This window comes from Gossypium hirsutum, chromosome A03 (assembly GCF_007990345.1).
Source record: "Gossypium hirsutum isolate 1008001.06 chromosome A03, Gossypium_hirsutum_v2.1, whole genome shotgun sequence".
Classification (NCBI taxonomy): Eukaryota; Viridiplantae; Streptophyta; class Magnoliopsida; order Malvales; family Malvaceae; genus Gossypium; species Gossypium hirsutum.
In genome coordinates, this window is record NC_053426.1 from 212132 (window position 1) to 233745 (window position 21614).

General features: G+C 32.5%; 3 protein-coding genes across 7 annotated transcripts; all 3 read right to left on the reverse strand.

The window, feature by feature from the left end:
* Positions 1-3280: 3280 nt before the first annotated feature.
* LOC107938592 (glycerol-3-phosphate acyltransferase ATS12, chloroplastic) lies at positions 3281-9557 on the reverse strand. Of its 3 annotated transcripts, none has more exons than XM_041104437.1 (13): positions 8936-9557; positions 7830-7927; positions 7303-7389; positions 7077-7174; positions 6326-6383; positions 5737-5838; positions 5593-5654; positions 5391-5501; positions 5193-5271; positions 4723-4842; positions 4544-4657; positions 3663-3833; positions 3281-3543 (listed from the first exon to the last, which is right to left on the reverse strand). In XM_041104437.1, the coding sequence occupies exons 1-12, from the start codon at positions 9255-9257 to the stop codon at positions 3699-3701; spliced, it is 1386 nt and encodes a 461-aa protein (XP_040960371.1). In that variant the 5' UTR covers positions 9258-9557; the 3' UTR covers positions 3281-3543; positions 3663-3698. The 3 variants fall into 3 exon arrangements, with proteins under 3 accessions (XP_040960371.1, XP_016727297.2, XP_016727298.2); XM_016871808.2 differs by having other exon boundaries at positions 3281-3580; positions 8936-9555; XM_016871809.2 differs by having other exon boundaries at positions 3281-3580; positions 3670-3833; positions 8936-9554.
* A 1599-nt stretch (positions 9558-11156) lies between these two features.
* Positions 11157-14470, reverse strand: LOC121223284 (dolichyl-diphosphooligosaccharide--protein glycosyltransferase subunit DAD1). Of its 2 annotated transcripts, XM_041104441.1 has the most exons (8): positions 14195-14470; positions 14053-14100; positions 13231-13318; positions 13108-13151; positions 12859-12906; positions 12037-12124; positions 11914-11957; positions 11284-11625 (listed from the first exon to the last, which is right to left on the reverse strand). In XM_041104441.1, the coding sequence occupies exons 1-8, from the start codon at positions 14282-14284 to the stop codon at positions 11542-11544; spliced, it is 534 nt and encodes a 177-aa protein (XP_040960375.1). In that variant the 5' UTR covers positions 14285-14470; the 3' UTR covers positions 11284-11541. The 2 variants fall into 2 exon arrangements, with proteins under 2 accessions (XP_040960382.1, XP_040960375.1); XM_041104448.1 differs by lacking the exon at positions 11914-11957 and having other exon boundaries at positions 11157-11625; positions 12002-12124; positions 14195-14383.
* Positions 14471-15756: 1286 nt separating this feature from the next.
* LOC121223293 (uncharacterized) lies at positions 15757-20637 on the reverse strand. Of its 2 annotated transcripts, none has more exons than XM_041104455.1 (9): positions 20340-20637; positions 20171-20262; positions 19841-19912; positions 19099-19205; positions 18948-19003; positions 18682-18856; positions 17976-18059; positions 16836-17126; positions 15757-16741 (listed from the first exon to the last, which is right to left on the reverse strand). In XM_041104455.1, exons 1-9 carry the CDS (start codon positions 20520-20522, stop codon positions 15948-15950), a joined length of 1854 nt encoding a protein of 617 aa, XP_040960389.1. In that variant the 5' UTR covers positions 20523-20637; the 3' UTR covers positions 15757-15947. The 2 variants fall into 2 exon arrangements, with proteins under 2 accessions (XP_040960389.1, XP_040960387.1); XM_041104453.1 differs by having other exon boundaries at positions 15757-16744; positions 20340-20634.
* Between the last annotated feature and the right edge of the window lie 977 nt (positions 20638-21614).

Sequence of the window (21614 nt, forward strand, 5' to 3'; positions counted from 1 at the left end):
ATCTTGTTGACTTAAATCCTTCCTAAGGTCTTTGTCTAATAAAACAAAATGAATCATTTCATTTTCCATTGATTTCATCTCAAAAAATTTGGAGCAATTTTAGTCTCTATTAATTTTGAAAGTAAGAAATTAAGGACAAGTAAGCACAGCTTTCATATTTTTCTATTAATTTTATATAATTTTGATTTGTATAATAACAAATTTTATCTCAATGCTTGTATATTTTGTGTAAATGTTGACAAAATGTATAAATATTACGGATTAAATTACGAAATGTGTAAAATTTGAGAGTTAAATTATATACCAAGAAAAAATATGATACTTGATGTGTCATGATTACTTATCATTAGTTGTTTATTTTCAAAATTGACCAGAGTAATTGTTTTACCTTCTTATCCCAAAATTTAATGGGTAATAATTAATGAAAGCTCCTATATTTTTTTAAATCTACAAAAATAAAGATAAATTACACTAATATTACTAAACTATTAGTAAGTTTACATTTTGGCTATTTAACTTCAAAAAGTTATAAAATAGCCACTGAACTATTTAAAAGTTTTAGTTTAAATCATTAGGCTATTAAAATCATTGTTGTATGGACTTCTTTATTCGCATAGCTTGCATCAATTGAAAGCTCTCATTTCCTTTCTCTTTTACGGTTTAGTTTTTTTGGCTATGAAATAACTTTAAATATTATGAATCTATAAATCAAAATTCAAATGGTTTTCTTTTCCGATTTTCAACTTTGATTGTTAGATTGACTTAGATCTAAAGTATATTTTTTTTTCGTAGATGCATTTTGATTCACCGTACTAATTGTTGAATCATCGCTTAAAGCTAACTAGCTAGACTTTTCTTTAAAAAATTTAATAACCAATGACTTAAGCAAATTTTTTGAATAAATTAATGAGTTAAATAAAAACTTTTAAATAATTCAATAATCGAGACTTGTTGTGGTTGAATTAAAAGGTAAACTTATAAAATCTTGTTTTGTAGGCTACTACTGCCAATGATTATAGGGTGGGCGGATGTTAAGCAAGTTCAGCAATCTATACAAAGCACATTATCACCATTAACCCTCTTGCTTATACCATTTAACTCAACATTATTATTGTGTGTACCCCCACAACAGCAACATAATTTCCACCATGAACATTTGTTGCAGAAGCAGCAACATTCCGACGTGAATTTTGGTTTCCGGCAGCAGTTCAAACACCGAGGAATAATGTTTTTAAGGACTTTCTATATATTTTGACTCTAGTTTATATTATTAATGTTTGTTTTGGTGATTTAATTTTAAATTTTAAAAACTTTAATTTAGGAATAACAATGATCATATTGATATCATTATATTTATTTATTTTTCTAAAACTTTTTTTATAATCTTTTTAAATTTTAAACTATTATTTCCATCCTTCAGCTAATTTCAACCATTCAACTATCCGAAAATAACATGTATTTATGCACAATCCTCTTTCCCTTATTCTTAATAATTCATTTAGACTTGAGACAATCATATAAAAAAGTGACTTTGCTACCAATTAAGCCAAAAAAAAAATGCATACATCGTGAAAGAGAAATCACTTACTTTCTTTAATGGATTTTGTTTTCGCTAAATTGATTATTAGTTGATAAATAATATTATAATTCCTTAAAATAAAATCCAGGTAGATATACAAAATGTTTAATATTTTGTAAAAAAACTTAATATAAAAATTGATAAATGCTAAGTGAAATTTAAAACTTAAACATTAATGTTGAAAATTTCAAATTTTGAATCCAATTTACTACTACAGTCGGTAGAGATAACAAAAAGACAATACGAATAACATGTGTAAGCTTTTGAACAGCCACTTTTAAGATTAAGATTTACATCTCCTCATCCAACTACCAATCCCAGTCTTTTTCATGCGGCACTCACGTGAGGCGCGTCTTTTTAACCTAGCGTAATAAATGCTTATATCTCATACAAACAAACAAACAGACGTATATACTCCCACTCCTACATCTTATCTTGCTTCTCTTTCAATGTTAAATAATCACATTTTCTTTTCCTAAAATGTCAAACTATTGATTTCATCTAAAAAAATAAAATACTTAAAATTTAGTATTATATTTTAGATAATTTAATCCTTATTTTTATGAATAATGTATTTAAAAGAAAACACTTGTCATAATTATGTTTTTAAAAAATAGCTAATTATTTACACTACATAAATAGAGGGATCAAATCATGCCAATTTTCGGTATAAGAACAAGGGTGACACCAAGAGTCAGGCAAAACCGTCACCCTTAAAATAGAAAATTTACTTTTAGACCCTTTTAAAATTTATAAAATTATAAAAAATATATGATAAAATTATAATTTGACCCCAAAATGATAAGATTTTTTTTTCCTAAAAACTATATAAGATGTAAGCTAATATATTGATAAAAATACATTTTAGTCCGTTTGACTCCTCCAAAGAAAAATCCTGGCTTTGCTCTTGATAAAAATTTTCAAATTCTACTATGTTTCAAATTCAAGCATAGCAGAGGGGCCAAAACCATAATTTAACCTAAAAAAACTCGAACCATGAAAATGACTTTTAAGGGGGAAACAGGCATTCAGCCATACTTGCCCATTAAATGCAGACATAACGAATACCATTGAGGATGCAATATGAATAACAATAATAGTAATGATGGCAGCAGACAAATAAAACAAATGGTGAAAATAGCAATTTCACCAACAGTCGCAGAAAGAAGGCCTTTCTATTCATGAAAAAGAAAGCAATTAAATTACTCCCAATTACTGGCCCCAAAGAATGGTAATGATGTTCATACTTCCAATTAGGTTAAAGTACCTAGGAGATCCTTGTATTATAAGGACTAGATCAAATTGATCCCTCTATTATTAAATGGATCAATTTAGTCTTTGTACTAATCAAAAGAATCAAACTAGTCCAAATTGTAACAGAGTTAACATTTGCCATATAAAAAATGTCTTGAAAAATATTTTTTGTCAATTGTAATTCAATTCTGAACAAAATATTTCATTTACAGAACCATAAAAACTTTGAAAATATAACTCAACTCCAATTCAGTCGTATTTGATTCTTTTTAATAGTATAAGGACTAAATTGATCTAGTAAATATCAGAGGGACTAATTTGATCAAGTACATTTAACCTTCCAATTATGGTTCCTATTAGAGAGAACATGTTCTAAAGGATGCCATCAAAATTGGTTTATTATATCATATTCGGTAAAAGTGCATAACTAATTATTGGACCTTCAACTCAGAAAATATAATGTGATGCATCGAATTTGAATAAAGATCATATACACGTAAGAATTTGCTGTATCTATAAGTTTTGATTCTTTCTAGAAAGTAAGGTCTGTACAAAAGCAAACCTGAAGCAGATTTTCGGCATAGCTTCTGTTTCTGATGGATTCAGCTCCACGTAAAAGGTATCTACTGTTTTAAGTTATCAATGGGTATCGAGTAACATATATTGTTCGTCTTGCGGGGCATTCTTTTATCTACATATCTGATGGCTTCCTGTTAACGAGTCAAAAATATATGCAATGGAAATGACCTGGCACCAAGTAAATCGAGTAACATATTACATTAGGATGTGCTTATTCTGACACTGCAGAAAGCACATTTTAAGTCAATACCTATTACCGGATGTTGAGATCATAGTAAGGTTTTGACTAGTTCCATGGCTGCGATAAAGAGATGCCTATGCTTGATGCCGCAAACCCTTGTTTCCCATGTATGGCACATTTGAGGACATTGTATTGCTCAGTCACAGACTTATACAGAGCTTGTGCATATGTATCTTTAGCCTGCCCAAAAGTAAAGCCAATTTAAACTAAAGAGATCACAAACACGATCCTTTTAGAGAGTTATCCTCTAGAGTTTTTTAGAACATAGAAATTATTTGATAAAAGTACTATGGAGGCCTTTGTAATAGGAGTCGGATTACATTTTACCCCCTCTACTAAAAAAATGAGCAAAGTAGTCCATATACATTAGATCAAAGAGTAAACTAGTCCTAATAAAAATTTCATCCATTTCTTCTATTAAAAATTGATCTCTGTACATCAGAATGAAATATACATGGCAGGCCAAGTGTAACTATTTGGTTATTCTGTTTTAACAGTAGAAATGGATAAAATCTTTAATAGAAATGACCAGTCTACTCTTTGATCTAACATACAAGGACTAATTTGCCCATTTTTTGAGTAAAAGAGGCAAAATGCAATTTGACTCCTAGTACAATGGCCTCCATAATACTTTTATCAAATTATTCAAATAATTGTTATGGTTCACATCCAATAAAATCTTTGAGGTAGTCATTTTGTCAACATGAAGTTATGATTACAATCAATATCTGCTAGTATGGTCAATCATCTTTGATATAAATGATGAAGCTCATGTGGAAATGATAGTGATAAAGTTAAATGTGCACTCTGCATTGATTAGATGCTGTACCATGCAACATCCAATATACATTATTTTTCTCAAAACTTTTGAAATATATAAAGCGACTAACCTCTTCAGACATTTTCCTAGCAACAGCAATTTCGGAAGGGCAGATTTTTGGTGCCACCGACAATCCAGCCCCATGAAAAGACATGATTCTTTTTTCTCCAATTTCTTTTTCTACCTGGAAAATGCAATTGAGTCACAAGAGAAAATTTTTATATGACAAACTGACAGGCAAGTACACACCTTGGGTGGAGGGGGCATGATGTCATAGCACAATAGAGCCAAGGGATATATATGCCCTGCTGCACCTGATCGTCCTATGAGCCTTCTCATATTGTCTACTGAAGAGGAATCAAAGGAATCCTAACTCCCCTTATATTAGTATGAATGAATACAAGCTTGTCTTAAAAATAAGGTGACACACATTTGCAGTCAAAAGGTTCATGTCCTTTAGAGGGTCTAATTAACACAAGAATGACTATTGCTTGTTGCATAAATAAAATGAGGCAGAAACATAATTAAAGTAAAGTAAGAGGCCTTTTTAAGTGATAATATGTTTTGGATTGGACTCTATCCTAATGAAAGCAGCATTTATACATTTCTAGCATTGTACCTACAGTTTTTTATTACAAGATAAAATTGATAATAAGAAGCACTAAAAAATTCTTGAATAACAACAACAACAACAGTTAAAGAGGACTGCTAAAACTTACTGGATACCATTCTTCTGTAAAGGGATCTGGGCGGTCCCTGCCACCACTTGGTGCAATCCACACTATTTTTGAGCCATCCCTATAATGAAACAAAAATTTTGGTCTAAAGCTGCATATTATAGTGAAATACGACGGTGCTGATTCAAGCGTGTTATGAAAAGTTATGTTCTAAAAGTAAGATAATGGTCATTAAGGCACCTTAGCAGCAAAGCCATCTCTTTCAAACTTCTTGTGTTTGCTCTTCTTTTCATCTCAACATGCTCAGGAACATCATACATGTGCCTTTTGGAGTACACACATATAAGATTCCTGAAAGGAAATGGTAAAACCTTTTTTGTAAGTGACTCTTTAGTATATTTTGGAATAACCAATTCAAAACAGGAAGTAACTATTTGAATACCTTCCCATGCTGAAAGGCTTGCAAAGAGGATCTGTTATGACTCTATCCCCTGCAACATAGATCTGCAAAATAGAGCATAACATATGATTAAGAGCACAGTCAATGGCTACTACCACAAGCTCAAAATGTAAAATTTATAATTACCATGTTCTCAGAAATACGTGGATTTGTTTTCTCAAGCAACAATGCAATGATGGCTGGGTCAGCTTCAGTTTGATGGTTAGATATAAGTACAACATTATGACCCTGCAACCAATTGTCAGAAATTATACATATAAAGCCAGCTAAATATAAAAGATTTAGACAGTACTACACACTTCACAGGCTCCAGTTGAATGTTATAAACTCCAGAACCTTGAAAACTTAGTATGACTACTTTTGGCTTATGCCAACATAAATTTGGAAGTAGAACACCACAAATTCTTTGTATTTCAAAAAGCAAAATTGCAAGAAAATGGAAACAAATTTAAGCATACAAAAACCTGTTATCTATATATCCTTCTTGGATACATGTTTTTATTAGTTATTAAAAACATGTAAGTATTATAGCCAGAATGAAAATTTTCATCTACAAACATGCACTACAATGGATAAAACAAGTTATGATTTTTAACTTTCTTTTCAAATGCAAACACAATTGAACATCCAACCGCAGCTTTGTGAAAAAAAGGATTTAGCAAAACTCAGTCTTGTTCCGAAGAGTCAAGGAAAGGGAAAAAGTGAGCATTAGTACCTGCTTAAGCTTTTCTTCAATTTCATAGAAAAAAGAAAGATTTCCAATGTATGAATTCCTGCCACAAATGTAACAGACTGATGTTAAGAGAAATAACCAAAAAAACAAAAAAAACAATAGACCAAATGTGTCTTCTGGTTCCCATAAAAAAGTTTCTTCAGGAGATTAAAATATGGATAACAAAAATTTCATATGAAGAACATGAAATAATAGCAATGTGATTATGAGGTTGACAAGCATTGAAGTAAAATACAAGCACCCGTGAGAAATGTAAAATAAGATGTTGAAACAGGAAAGAGAGTGCAATATGCATAATACATGTTTCTCTTTCTTGGAATTGTTGTCAATACAGTTGATGATAAACAATCAAACATGAAGGAAAAAAACTACTTGAGACCCTATGAATATTAAGGGGTCCTTTGCAATTTTGAAATGCATTATTATTTTATTCACTTCCTGATCAAGAAACCCTCATGAAATTTATTAAAAAAACACCAAAGAGAATGCAAGAAATAAGGATCATAGAATAAGCTTAATCCTAGATGGTCTCAAAAGTTAGCTAATAATCAAGCATGTCCCATCCACTAACCTTAAAATACAGTACCTTGGTTTTCTTAATAGAGTTATGGAATTGGAAAACCACAAATTCCTTTATCAAGGCACATCTTGAATTTTCAAGGGAACTTTCTGCAAACTAAATTAACGAGTAACCAAACCAAAAATGGGAACAGGGTGGAAGTCACCGAATCACCTGAAATCAATCAAAGGCCGAATATAATTTTGAACAAACATGTGGTAGTCAAATGGCTCTCGCAAAGCTTTGTGGTAGGGTTCAAAGACAAAAGGATCCTGAAAAGTTACTGTCATATTTCATGCAGAAGTTTATAAAACTCATAATCTGTATGCAATATCTGAATGGAAATTCATATATGCTACAAACAGCAGAATCATCTTGAAAGAGAATTTAGTAGAATTACCTCCACATCCAAAAGTATACGATCAAATGCAACAGCCATGTTTGACATCACAGTCTCAGCAGCTGAAGGATCTCCACTTTGGAAAACCTAAATGTTCCCAGATGCAAAAAATTTTCTTTTTTAGGTTTTTGGAGGTACAAATAAAAGCTAACCATTGAATGATAAGGTTTGGCCAAATATTGCAATCTTTAGGTGAGAAACTAAAATATACTCCAATTTTTAAATGCATATACACCATTTAAGTATAAACCATGCATTCAGTGTAAAAATAAAGAGATTTAAAAACATGCCAGTAGACTTGCTAAAATATGAGCTTGTTAAAGACACAGGATAAATAGCACCCAAAAGGAAGCTTGATGCTGCGATCTGAACTAACACATTATATGCAGAGCAGAATCTATCATATCTAGAACATTCACTAATTTCCACTAAAATAAAGAGCTCAAATATATGCAGAGCAGAATCTATCATATATAGAACATTCACTAATTTCCACTAAAATAAAGAGCTCAAAAATATTAGTTCACCGCATTTCTATAATTCTGATAAAGTTCTTTCATTCCTGCTGCAATATTTGGAGGTAGCCTTTTTGCTTCTACTTCCTTCCTTATTCCATATAGGAGTTCTGTAGACAAGTAAGTAGAACAAGAGTAAAATTAGTCCCCTGGTTTAATTTTGGAACAACAAGAGGGTGTAGTTGAAAGAAAACAGCAAGTTGTATTCAAAGTGAGGAAATGATTTTCTTTCATTTTCAGCCCCACTTTTTCTTTCAACAAACTAAACCTTTCTATTCTTCATCGTGTCCAACCACCTGCATTTTCCAACTTGTCTTCCTTCTTTATATGCTCATAAAAACCCATCAAACTAAATTATTCATTGTATACCGTTACAGAGTAGATAATTTCAAGATGTGCTCTTATCATGAATGGATGTAGCTGCTGTAAAATAAAAAGATTTCATGCAAAAAAACCATCAAACTAAATTATTCATCGTATACCGTTATAGAGGAGATAAATTATTCATCGTATCCTGATCAATTCATGATGCTGATGCTCTTAGAATTAACAGATTCCAGAAATCTTTTTATTTTACGGCAGCAACATCCATTCACATTCTCCAATAAACATTCTGATAGGAAAATTTTTGCATGAAGCGCTTTTGAGTGTAATTATTCATTTATGTGATCTTTGTGCATGACACCATAAAACCTTTAATCCAAGCTTATTTGAAAACCATAAAAAAAAGATCCATTAAGGTATTCATTAAATAATAAAAACGACATTTTCCTATGATGTAAGCAATTTTTTTTTTAATTTCTATTTCCAAAAAGAAAAAAAAAAGAGAAAGAGAGAGAATGGTTACTAACTTATAAAAATATAACAAAATTATCCAATAACAATTTTTTATAGCTAATTCCTTTTACCGGTGAGGCAAGGAAAGAAATAATACGAAGAAGAAAACATCATTATATTTACAAATACATATTTCTTTTCTTCCGAAAAAAAAAAGAACGTCGCATCACGCAGTAGTATTTACCATACTTTTTTCTAAATTCATTTGTTTAATTAAATAAACACCGATATATATAAACATATATAATGTTTTGTAGAAGAAATGAAAAAGGAAAACGAACCTTGCTCGGATCGAGCTTCAAGAAAGGTACGAGAATGCTCAACCTCCGTTGTCCTTCCACCTCCACTACGACCAACGGCAGGTATACCGGATTCCGTATCTTGAACGAGCTCAGCCGTTGCTTTAGCTTTCAATGAACAAAACACGAAAGAGAAACTCCTAGATATCGTCATTCCGGAAGTAGATCGAAACAGCTCTAGCCGCCTAAACGGAATCAAAGGAAAAGACACCGAAGAACGTTCAAGCGAGGAAGGAAATGGAAGATCCCTAGTAGATGTGCCGCTCAATCTAAAGAACGAGAGAGGTAAAGGCAAAGTAGACATTATTGCTTTACTTTTTTGAAAAAAAAGGACAATACGAGCGAAAACAAGGGGGAAAAATAAACGAAAAACACGAATTGATCTCTCTTCTTTTTTATATAGTCTTCTGGGACAGGGAAAATGTGGATTGTTTTATGGGGTATAGTGGTGGCGGGGCGATGTTGTTGGAGGGAAGCACGTGATTTACATCGCCTGATATCGGCGAGCGAAGGAAGAGGCCAATAGGGGAATAGCTTAAAATGCTGACGCGTAGGGATTAGGATTGGAGTAGTAATCGGCATGCGTGGCGTCCAATGTTTACGTGTCATCTCATAAGAATTTTCTCCTTTCTATATATTAAAAAAAAAAAAAGGCTTGGGGGTTTGATCGTACGATGGTTTTATTACAAATTTATATCATTTTGAATTTTCGAATCCTTTAATTCCAGTGAATTGAATTTCATCTGATGTTTTTAATTGTGTTATCACATGTTTGAATGGATGAATTTGAATGATTTTAAGTTTTAATCTTTATGCATTTAAGTTAGTTCAAGTAAAATAGATTTGAATTATTATCTTTTTATTGCCAAAATCAATCCGATTGAATTTGGGTTAAAATTGATAAAATTAAATTTTATATATACCATTAAGATTAGATTTAATTATATCAAACATCTTAAAATTATAACATTTATTTTAAATTGATACCTAAACTTTAAATCATTCTAATTGCATCATCAAATTGTTAATGTTAAGTCATTTCATTACTAAATCGACCACTCTTCTTTTCAAATTTACTTTATTTTTAATTTTTACTTTTATGTTAGTCTTTTAAAAATATATATTTTTTAAATTTAACTACATAAAATTTGATATGTCATTTAACAATTTTAATAATGAAAAAACTCAATTGATATAATTTTGATAGTTTAAAAATGTAATTAAAATATCTTGACGTTTGAACATCAATTTAAATTTAAAATGAGAACATAATTTGGGTATATTTAAAGCAGTTAACTCTTAAAATTATTATAGCAAATTTACCATAGAACGTGCAATTAAAAAGAAAAAAAAAGTAAAAATAGGTTTGGACAATAGAAACTAACGCCTAGCGGATCATACAAAATAGTGTAGCCAATAACAAGACAAAACATCCCTAAATGATTATCCATATACAAAACTGATTGCAAACTTTATAACAGTTTAATTAACTCTTCAAAATATTAGTATCATATAAGCTTAGACATTAAATACTAGTTCGAATTTGATGAGAATAATGTTTAAAACATATAGATCAAACTAAATATGCATATATCAATGGCACTAACTCTCTTAAATAAAATAAGTCTCTTAATTTTTAATGAACTGTTTGTTTTTTTCTTACACGCTAAATTTAAACTACCCATGCAATAAGTATATACGTGTTTAAAATTTAATTCACATGTTTTAAATATGATTCATGTCATATTTGAATTGACATTTAACACGATAAAAATACTATAGAGACCCTTGTTCCCTCTAATAAAAATAATAATAAATTAATCTCTAAACATTAGATCAAAGGACAAACTAGTCATTCTGATATAAAGTTCATCCATTTCTACTGTTAGAAACTTGTCATGGTAAACTAGCACAAGGTAAATGTGGCACGCCAAATGTAACTGTCGAGTTATTTTGTCAATTACACCAATTTTTAAAAGTAAAAATGGATGGAGTTTTTATCAGAAAAAACCAGTTTACTCTTTCATCTAACGTACAGAGACTAATTTGTCCTGTTTATCAGCTGGGTTCAAACATGTTAAACTTCTAAATCAATGACTATAGGTTCTTCATGAACGTTTCCTTTGCAACTCATGAATACCATGAAACTTGTGCAGTATAAAAAATATAAAGCAAGCTCATTATGTTTTATGATTCGATGCTATTACCGGCAACACGTAAATTCACTACTTTTCAAATGTTCATCCAACTCATAAACTAGAAGAAAATTAACGTTACCAACCATATGCCGATGCATGCACTTAGGATTGTTAAGTTAAGCACCAGAGAGAGATCCGAAGTCTATAAAATGCCTTGTATGAAAGATGAACACAGAAAGGAATCAGAACAAGCAAATTGACACTAAAACGTCTACTGTTCCTCTCCAAGCAACTTCAAAATTCTTTAACTAAAGACACCACTGAATTCTTACTACAATTCCTGATCATATACGCTATATGCATAAACTCATAGTAATGACCTAAGAATTTCATTTCATGCTTTAAATATGAATCACAGCCAGCAGTCCACAGCAAACCTGGAGGCGCGATTTAGCCAAGGAAATTCATGATCACTAAATGGAGCACCAAATTGCAAAGAACAAAATCTGCAAAAGCTCGCTCAGGTGGTAGATCCTGCAATTGAAATGAGCATTCTCAAATTAAGGATTTAACACATAGATGATACATATATAGTTATATACCCATTACCCAATGCCCACCTCTAGGAGACAGTAATTTTTCCCCCGGGGGGGGTGGTTATTGCTGTTCAAAAGCATCTATTTTTAAGTTAAGAAAGTTTCTTTGCGGTCCCGAAACCATTTGAATATAGAAGGATAATAAGATCATTTCCTTTCGTATTTATTCCCCTGCCTCATAACTCATGTAGTAACACGCAAACACAAAAGACATGACCAAGCTTACCTTGAATTCCTTGTTTTCTTTATTCACTTGAATACGAAGACAAACTGAATCCAACAAAACCAAATCAGTGTCAGAATCTGTCATTTACCTTTGCAAAGAGTGGTGATAGAAAGTTTGACTTACCGGCAAGGACTGCTGTTCCAACACAAGAAAGCACTCCAGAAAGAAATGAATTGAAAGGAAATGATCCCACCATTGCCATGTAAACTACCTGCGTATCGTCAATATTAGAGTACAAAGTTTTTGAACATATATGCAACTAAATTAAATATAGGGATATTTACATCTGGCATCCCAAACTATAATCCAGATTCTAAATTAGCCCCTAAACTTCATGTCATTTTAATTAAGTTCTCAAAGTATAAAGATCATATCAACTAGATACTTAGTTCAGCTTAGCCGCCAGCTTGAGAGTAAATTTTAACTAGGATCTGGCATGAAGCATATTTAAAAACACAGATCAAATTTTAAACATATTTGTACCTATTGCATAAACAAACAGCTCAGATCTGACAAAATTTTAATGGCACTATACGTTTTTCTTTAACGCATCAGATTCAAACTGCCCATGCAGGTATATACGTGTTTTAAATTTGATCATATGCTTCAAATATGCTCCACATCATATATGGGATAGCATTTCACACCCAAGCTGGCGTTAGCTTGATGGTAGGATCTAATTGATTAATATTCATCGATTTCAACAATTAAAAGGTTCCAGGGAGCATTCAATGCTAATTTGGTTCTCATGGAGTTTCAAATTATTGCGTCCTTCCATTAAACTCGTTAATTCAATTTACGATATGCTCGCATTTCCGAAAAAGAAAAAGAATTTAACATTTCTAATGCGTAATAAACTGAACTTCAAACGGATGAAATATAATGAGAAAGCATTCAAGAAAAGATTTAGATAAAAAAAGTAATTATGAAGATGAATGGAAGTACCTGGATCAGAGCGGTGAAGATTGCAAAACCAACATATAAATCAATGATCTGTAAATGGAAGACGCCACCAAAGAAAAAAAAATATAAGATTAGGAAAAATAATTGAGAGTTACAAAAAGGGGGAAAAGAGAAGGAGAGGAACCTTGAGATTGACAAGGGGGATAATAAGATCATTTCCTTTCGTATTTATTCCCCTGCCTCATAACTCATGTAGTAACACGCAAACACAAAAGACATGACCAAGCTTACCTTGAATTCCTTGTTTTCTTTATTCACTTGAATACGAAGACAAACTGAATCCAACAAAACCAAATCAGTGTCAGAATCTGTCATTTACCTTTGCAAAGAGTGGTGATAGAAAGTTTGACTTACCGGCAAGGACTGCTGTTCCAACACAAGAAAGCACTCCAGAAAGAAATGAATTGAAAGGAAATGATCCCACCATTGCCATGTAAACTACCTGCGTATCGTCAATATTAGAGTACAAAGTTTTTGAACATATATGCAACTAAATTAAATATAGGGATATTTACATCTGGCATCCCAAACTATAATCCAGATTCTAAATTAGCCCCTAAACTTCATGTCATTTTAATTAAGTTCTCAAAGTATAAAGATCATATCAACTAGATACTTAGTTCAGCTTAGCCGCCAGCTTGAGAGTAAATTTTAACTAGGATCTGGCATGAAGCATATTTAAAAACACAGATCAAATTTTAAACATATTTGTACCTATTGCATAAACAAACAGCTCAGATCTGACAAAATTTTAATGGCACTATACGTTTTTCTTTAACGCATCAGATTCAAACTGCCCATGCAGGTATATACGTGTTTTAAATTTGATCATATGCTTCAAATATGCTCCACATCATATATGGGATAGCATTTCACACCCAAGCTGGCGTTAGCTTGATGGTAGGATCTAATTGATTAATATTCATCGATTTCAACAATTAAAAGGTTCCAGGGAGCATTCAATGCTAATTTGGTTCTCATGGAGTTTCAAATTATTGCGTCCTTCCATTAAACTCGTTAATTCAATTTACGATATGCTCGCATTTCCGAAAAAGAAAAAGAATTTAACATTTCTAATGCGTAATAAACTGAACTTCAAACGGATGAAATATAATGAGAAAGCATTCAAGAAAAGATTTAGATAAAAAAAGTAATTATGAAGATGAATGGAAGTACCTGGATCAGAGCGGTGAAGATTGCAAAACCAACATATAAATCAATGATCTGTAAATGGAAGACGCCACCAAAGAAAAAAAAATATAAGATTAGGAAAAATAATTGAGAGTTACAAAAAGGGGGAAAAGAGAAGGAGAGGAACCTTGAGATTGACAAGGGTAGCAGCGTAAGCAGATCGAAGAGAATGGAAGAGGGCGCCGGCGTCTTCCTTGGTGGATGATGTTCTTCCCATTTTGCCCTAATTCAATTGCCTCCGTTGGCTTCTTCCAAGCTTCTCCGCCAGAACTTCTGTTTGTAAACTGTACTAACTTGAAAAATAACAATAAATGAAATAACGTCGAGCAAAGGGCGGTTTTACTCCAAGTCAACTGTGATCAGATCTCAAGATTGAATATCGACCCTTCATTTTTAAAGAAAAGGGTAAACTACAACTAAGGTAAGTAAACTATTAATAAGTTTACGATTTAGTTATTTAACTTCAAAAGGTTATAAAAACAATCATTAAACTAATCGAAGTTTTCATACAACTCATTGAACTATTTGAATGTTTTTATTTAAGTCACTAGGTTCTTAATTTTTTTTTTAAAGTCTAGCTAGCAAGTTCCAAGTGAGGATTTGATGATCGATACGGTGGAACAGTGTTAGAGATTGGAGAAGAAAGCTGTTCGGATTTTGGTTTGCAAATTCAGGCTTTTCAAAGTAATTTTATGAAAAAAAAACTAAACTATAGAAGAGAAGGGGAAGCAGAGTTTTTGATTAATGTAGGCAACGCGAACAGAGAATGCTATACAACCACGATTTTAACAACCCAATGACTTAAATTAAAACTTTCGAATAGTTTAATGATCATTTTGTAACTTTTTGAAGTTAAGTGACCAAAACATAAACTTATTAATAGTTTAGTGACTTAGGTTCTTAATGTCTTTAGAGTAACTTCTTCACCATTTTTATATAATTTTTTTGTAATATTTTAATAATATATAATTTTTTTGTAATATTTTAATAACTAGATAGTCGAATTGGTCAGATTTTAATGTCCAAAATGATATACCGAAAAATTCCTAATCCAATTGGTCAGAGTAGGTTTAAATAAAAGTATTAATATAATAAAAGGTTAATATAATAATATTTGTTTTTTTTTTTAATATTCGTATTCAAAATTGACTTCTTCAACAATAGTAAATTCAAATCGTGCACGCCTATATATATATATGAAAAAAAAAAATCTCTCCATATTCATTTTGAAGGTCCAGTTTGAATTATAATTTTTTAATCTGTCAATATATAATTTTATCATTGTATATTTTAAAATTTTTAAAAGGGTTAAATTAAAATTCTATTATTTGGAGGCTAAAGCGTAATTAAATCATAGTGTTAACTTGTACTCTCAAAATTTTTAAAGTGACTAAAATAAAAGTTTACTATTTTGGGGACTAAGACCCTTATAGCTGCCTCTTTGGCATTGCCCCAATAGAGCTTGATGAGACCTCCACATACGAGTGTAAAGCAGTCATTGTTTAACCATACTCTTGACATTTTAAAAGGATCTAAAATGAAATTTTACCATTTTGGCATGCAAGTTTGAAGTAGTCACAATTGTCCATTGGCATGTTTAAGTTAAAATCCAAGGCATTTACATGCCAATGTGGATAGAAAAAAAAAAGTTTAGTTCAAGGGCCAAAAACTAACGAAATAAAAGCATGATGATTTGAAAATATCATATTAGAACCTCAATTGCCTCCCAGTGACAACTTCCTCAATACTACCAAAAATAATCTCCACCCATTGGACAAGAACCATTGACAAAATTTATGCCATGGCAATTCAGCAACAGCTTCTGATACAATTTGAAAACATCACACCTACACTAAAGCAATGCCTAATATGCAGGGTTTCTATACCAAAAGCCTTACAGCAGATGCTATAGCCTCGACCTCTGTTGCCCCAACTTCCTTCCAGACCCCATCCATCATAAGGTGCCTGCAGGTACCTGATGAAGAAACACCTTCACTACTCTGTTCATGTTTGTTCTCGACCGTTTCCTTTAGCTTCTTAGGGCTTGAGAAATTCATTAACTGGATATCATCGCTACCTTCTCTCTTGCCATTTCGTCGGTTAAGTTCCCGCTCATTCTTCGCTTCCATTACTTCTGTATCCTTTTGGCAGTCACTACCGCAGTCAAGCAATGGAATACGACCAGAAGACCCAAGAGTACGAGGCAACATACCGAGTGGACATGGGTTCCATGATTTTGCCACAACCCATCTGTTCGAGTTTCTAACATCGTCTCCTGTTTTCACAGCAGTGCTCTTTGTTCGACGAAGTTTTACAACTTCCAACTTCTTAGCTGCTTGATTAAGATATTCCTCTTGACTAACAATTCCCCAAATCTCATTTGAAGTATTTTCTTCAGTAACCGCTGTATTTGACAAACCTAAGGAACGAAATTTGTTGAGTTTCTCCATTAGAACACTGTTTCCGATCAACTGTGCAATATGAAGGGCAGAATCCATGAGATGGTTGTTACGTAAAGACGCCACCAAAAGACATTTACGCAGTAGCTCCAGTAGAATTGCATTTGACATGCTTTTTCCTTTTAATTCTAAATGTCTAACTAGCCATGCAAACAAAGATGAGACATGTTCTACTTGGCAAGCCTCCGGTCTACCCTTTGAAGCTGTCGGATGGGCTTCTAAACAAAAATAAGAAAGTAAACCGAATTATGTAGAAAGTACGACATTCAAAAGGGATGTACAACCAAGTCAATATAAATGCATGTTTACCTGTTTCGTATTTTGATGCCTCATTTGTCCCGATCATATCAAGAATCCTTTGAAGAAGGGCCAGAAGCAATTCTGGCTCCTTATTCGAAAATTTTCTTATCACAAGCTGCCAATCGTCCAATGCAGTGTGTCTATCCAGGCCACTTTCAGAGTCTTCTGAAATGTCCATGGAGCTTGAAGAATCTAAAGCCCTTAGCAACAATTCCAATAACACAGACACTACTTCCGAGGATGAAGTAGAATATAAACTTACAAGACTTTTCATGGTTTTACTAACCAGTTTCTTAGGACCTGAAAATACAGACACACCCATCAGGAAATGCATAATTTTATTATAGACATGAACATCGTCTTTTTGTACATTTTACACAATAATGGCTCAACCAGTTCCAATCAGAGCACACACAATATACCACTCAATTTCCTTAAGTCAATGGAACAATCATAAACAAATGCAACAGTAAATATCCCGATATTATTTCAGTTGAAATAATGAAGCAACAGGTTCTAAACAGGTCAACCGAAGAGTAGCATAATTAGTGTTGTCAAGGCATAAGCCTAGGCACCTGCACCTTATCATTATACAGCAAAATGCCTCAGACCCTTCCAGGTGAGGCCCATTTGAGCAGGCACGCACCAAGGCGCACTTTTCTGTAAGGCAATAGGCATAAAAGAAGCCCACCTGGTTGATTTCTCTTTAATTTCTTTTATTTTTCTTTGTTTTCATTTGATATGCCTTTACTAGAAAGAAAGGGATACTATCAAACTCTATACTCCTCAGTATTTAAGTATTCAACAAAAAATATTGACTGCAAGGAAATCATGCATATTGAAATGTTTTCTAGATAAACTAGACCACACTTTAGAGTTAACCATATATCCGAAGCTTTAATATTATATATATACACGCACAGACTTGCAAAAACTCACACATATACATATTGCAGTTTACTTCACTTGGGCTAGCGCTTTTGTTGAGGCTTGCATCTGAGGCAAATATAAGGGTTCTAGCACTTAGAATGCGCCTTGTGCACTTGACAACACTAAGCACAATTAAATTATTTGAATTCTGATGCTAAGCATCATAATTCTTCTTTCCAAGAAGCACCTAACAGTAATTGATAAGGTAGGATATCCTACCACTAGATTGGGACGAATTGACCTTCCCTGCCATAAGTGAGAAGAATTTACTACGGCCACAAAGGTGTTTGAATTGCCCGCCACCTGTAAGAAATAAATAATATAAACTACGGTGTATTTAGATGAACAACCCTAAAGGTTAGAAGGAAAATATTGGTAAAAGTGCCATGAAGGCCACTATACTAGGAGTCAGATTGCATTTTGCCCCCTCCACTCAAAAAAAAAAAAAGGAAAATTAGTCCCTATATGTTAGATCAAAGAGCAAATTGGTCATTCTATTAAAAATTTCATCCATTTCTCCTATTAAAAACTGGTCCCTATACATTAGCATAAAATACATGTGACACGCCACATGTCACTATGTGGTTATTAAGCCAGCCACGCCAGTTGTTAATGGTACAAATAGATCAAATTTTAATAGAAATGACCAATTTGCTTTTTGATGTACAATGACTAATTTGCCCATTTTTTAGTGGAGGGAATGCAATCATACTCCTAGTACAGGGACCTCCATGGCACTTTTACCAAAAAATATTACAAAAAGGCACTAGATAATGCCATGCTATGTTTGATGCAGGACAGAAGAACAATCTGATAAAGAATCCATGGAAGAAATCACTTACACTTATATTAAGGAGGAAACAAAAATGTCAACGTTTAGCATCGAAGTATTCAAATAATCGAAAGTAAAAGAAGAGACAAGCACCTTTTCCTCTGACGAGCAAAGATTTAAGTTCAGGATTCTTTTGGATTTTTATGCACAATGCCAATTCACGGAGTTTTGATTTGATCTCTCTTCTAATATTAACAACTCCATCTCTTTGAAATGGAATTTGCTTTTTCTGAGGTTCCCAGTAATAGGATTTTAGCCAATTAAGTGCCTGAAATCAGCAAGGATCATAGAACATGTCACAATGAAAAAGCCTGTAAGATAAAGATGATAAAGAGAATACAAAAAAATGAAGCACCAACCACAACTGAGGAATCTCGAGCAATAGTGAGAGATGGGAGATCACGATGAGAACCCTCTGCCAACATCAAAAAACAAAGAAATCCAATCATTGTCTTTTTTTCCTGTTGTAGCTAAATGTCACAAACAATTCGAACTATTAAAGCCACTTACCATGGCGAACATCAATCAGTCTTCGTGGAATACCAATTGCATCAGCTGCATCAGCAATTGAAATCCCAGTTCTCTTACGAGTCTTCTCGATAACACAGTTAACAATCCTTCAGCGTTTAATATAAAATAAATTACATATCAAAGCATAAAATTCGAAAAGTCACAAACTTTCCCTTGTAAACAAATTGCTTTACATTTGCTACTCTTCACTTTAAACCCCAGGTATTTCCCAGTTCTCTTAGGTGCCTTCTCCATTACACAGTTAACAAGCCTTCAATGATTAATATATATATATGATTAATATGAAACACATATCAAAGCATAAAACTATAGAAGGCACAAACTTTCCTTTTTAAACTAATTGCTTTACATCTGCTACTCGATGTCATAAGTGTCTTCTTGACGACACAGTTAACAAGCCTACAAAGATTAGTATAAAATAACAAATCAAAGCATAAAACTAGAGAAGGCACAAACTTTCCCTTGTAAACTAATTGCTTTACATTTGCTACTCTTCACTTTAGACCCCAAAGTATTTCCCAGCTCTCTTATGTGCCTTCTCTATTACACAATTAACAAACCTTCAAAGATTAATATATTATAAACTAACATATCAAAGCATAAAACTAGGAAAGACACAAACTTTCCTTTGTAAACCAGTTGCTTTACATTAGCTACACTTCACTTTAGACCACAAGTATTTCCAATTACTAAGAAAAAGACTCATGGGAAAACAAATTACCTCAGGATTGCCATGCAATACAACATAGCTAGCAATTGTTCTGAACGTGAATCATCTTTTGACTTATCCCCTCTGCAAATAGAATGAAAAAAAAATATAATATATATTACTCTCTTCCAAAAAAAAAAAAGGAAAAAATTGAAGATTAAATTCTGCTATTAGTCCCTGGACTTTGCAAAAGTTGTAGATTTAGTCATGTACTTTAATTTGGTCATTTTTAGTCCTTGTACTGGAATTTTAAAATTTGAGAAGTAGAGGACTAATATGACCAAATTAAAGTACAGGGACTAATAATAGAATTTAACCAAAACTTAATGGATAAATGGTTACCGGAAAAAAGGATCGGACTGCTGAATTTCAACGATTGAAGCAGTGACATCAATGACAACCGGTAAACAACCTCTGCTCCGCCAAGTCGATATCTAAAAAAAATTGGAAACTTTATGAGAAATCAACAAAGAAATGGAAAAAATGGAAAGAGAAGAGAAAGTGTAGGTACTCTTGAGAGAGCGGAGGAAATCTTGCGTGGAGAAGAGGAGAACAGGGATTTTCCCACTGAATCCCACTCGGCCCAGTTCAACCAGGGCACCAATTTGTAAGCATTAGAAGGTATTGTTGAGGATGAAAAGTCTTGGTTATAAGCTTCAACCGTTTCTTCTTTGAACCCTAGCAGTGGTTCCATTTGGGAATTGGGGAGTGAACTGAGAGACGTTGAGAAGAAATATGATGAAAAGGAAATAGAGATTAATGGGAGACGTGCTAAGGTTTTTATTAAACCTTTCTAAAGGTGTTTGTGGTCGGGCAGGCCGGGACAGATTTTTAAAAAAATTTCAACCTTGAACCGGAGTTCGCTCGAGTCGTTTAAGTGCTTCCAAATGGTTGGCTTCATTAAAATAATAAAAGATATATGTATTTAATTTAGTTATAAAAACAATAATTAACATTAATATATAATTTAAATAGTAAAACTGGTTTGAATACTAAAAGTGTTTATGGGTAGTATGAAGTATAGACATGATATTAATATATTTTATATTTGTTTAAACTCGATTCGATTTGAAATTTTAACTTAAAATTTTACTCACCTCACCCATATTACAAACTTAAAATAACTGATCGAGTTAAATTTAGGCCTTAAATATTTAAACCCGAATTTAAACTATTTTTTTACTCAAAACTTTTTTTTCGAACCTTTTGAACAGAATCGACTTAGAACTCAAATCGGATGATATTGATCACAAACGCTAGAGTTGTTGTGTTAATGGATTGGGTTCTTCCAATTATGAACATTTAAACCCATTAGGCTGGTTTTCATTGTTGGGACCAAGACTATTTTTAACATCAACTGTTATAGGCTTTAATTTTCTACAACATCATTTTCTCGTTCTATTCTAAAGCCAAATAAAAATAATAAACATTAATTAAAATATTCAGAAATAATTTTTAATAAAGGAGATTACATTCGTAAAACTTATTTCCAAATCTTACTAATTAATGTACAACATTACTTGGGTATTAACCGCAAACCGGTGTTAAATCCGACATAGATAGTTCCGGCAGAGCCTCATAGGCATAAACAAGAGGTAGCCACCACGTAATTGGGAAAGACAAGCTACCACAGACAGACTCGAGAAAAATGAGCCACTATCAACCCGAGTCAACACCGACTGGAGAAAGCTTTTATTTTTCAGATATAGATAAACTTAAATGACTTGAAATTTTAAAACAAACTCAAAATCAATCCCAACGCATAGATAATAGAATAGAAAGGATC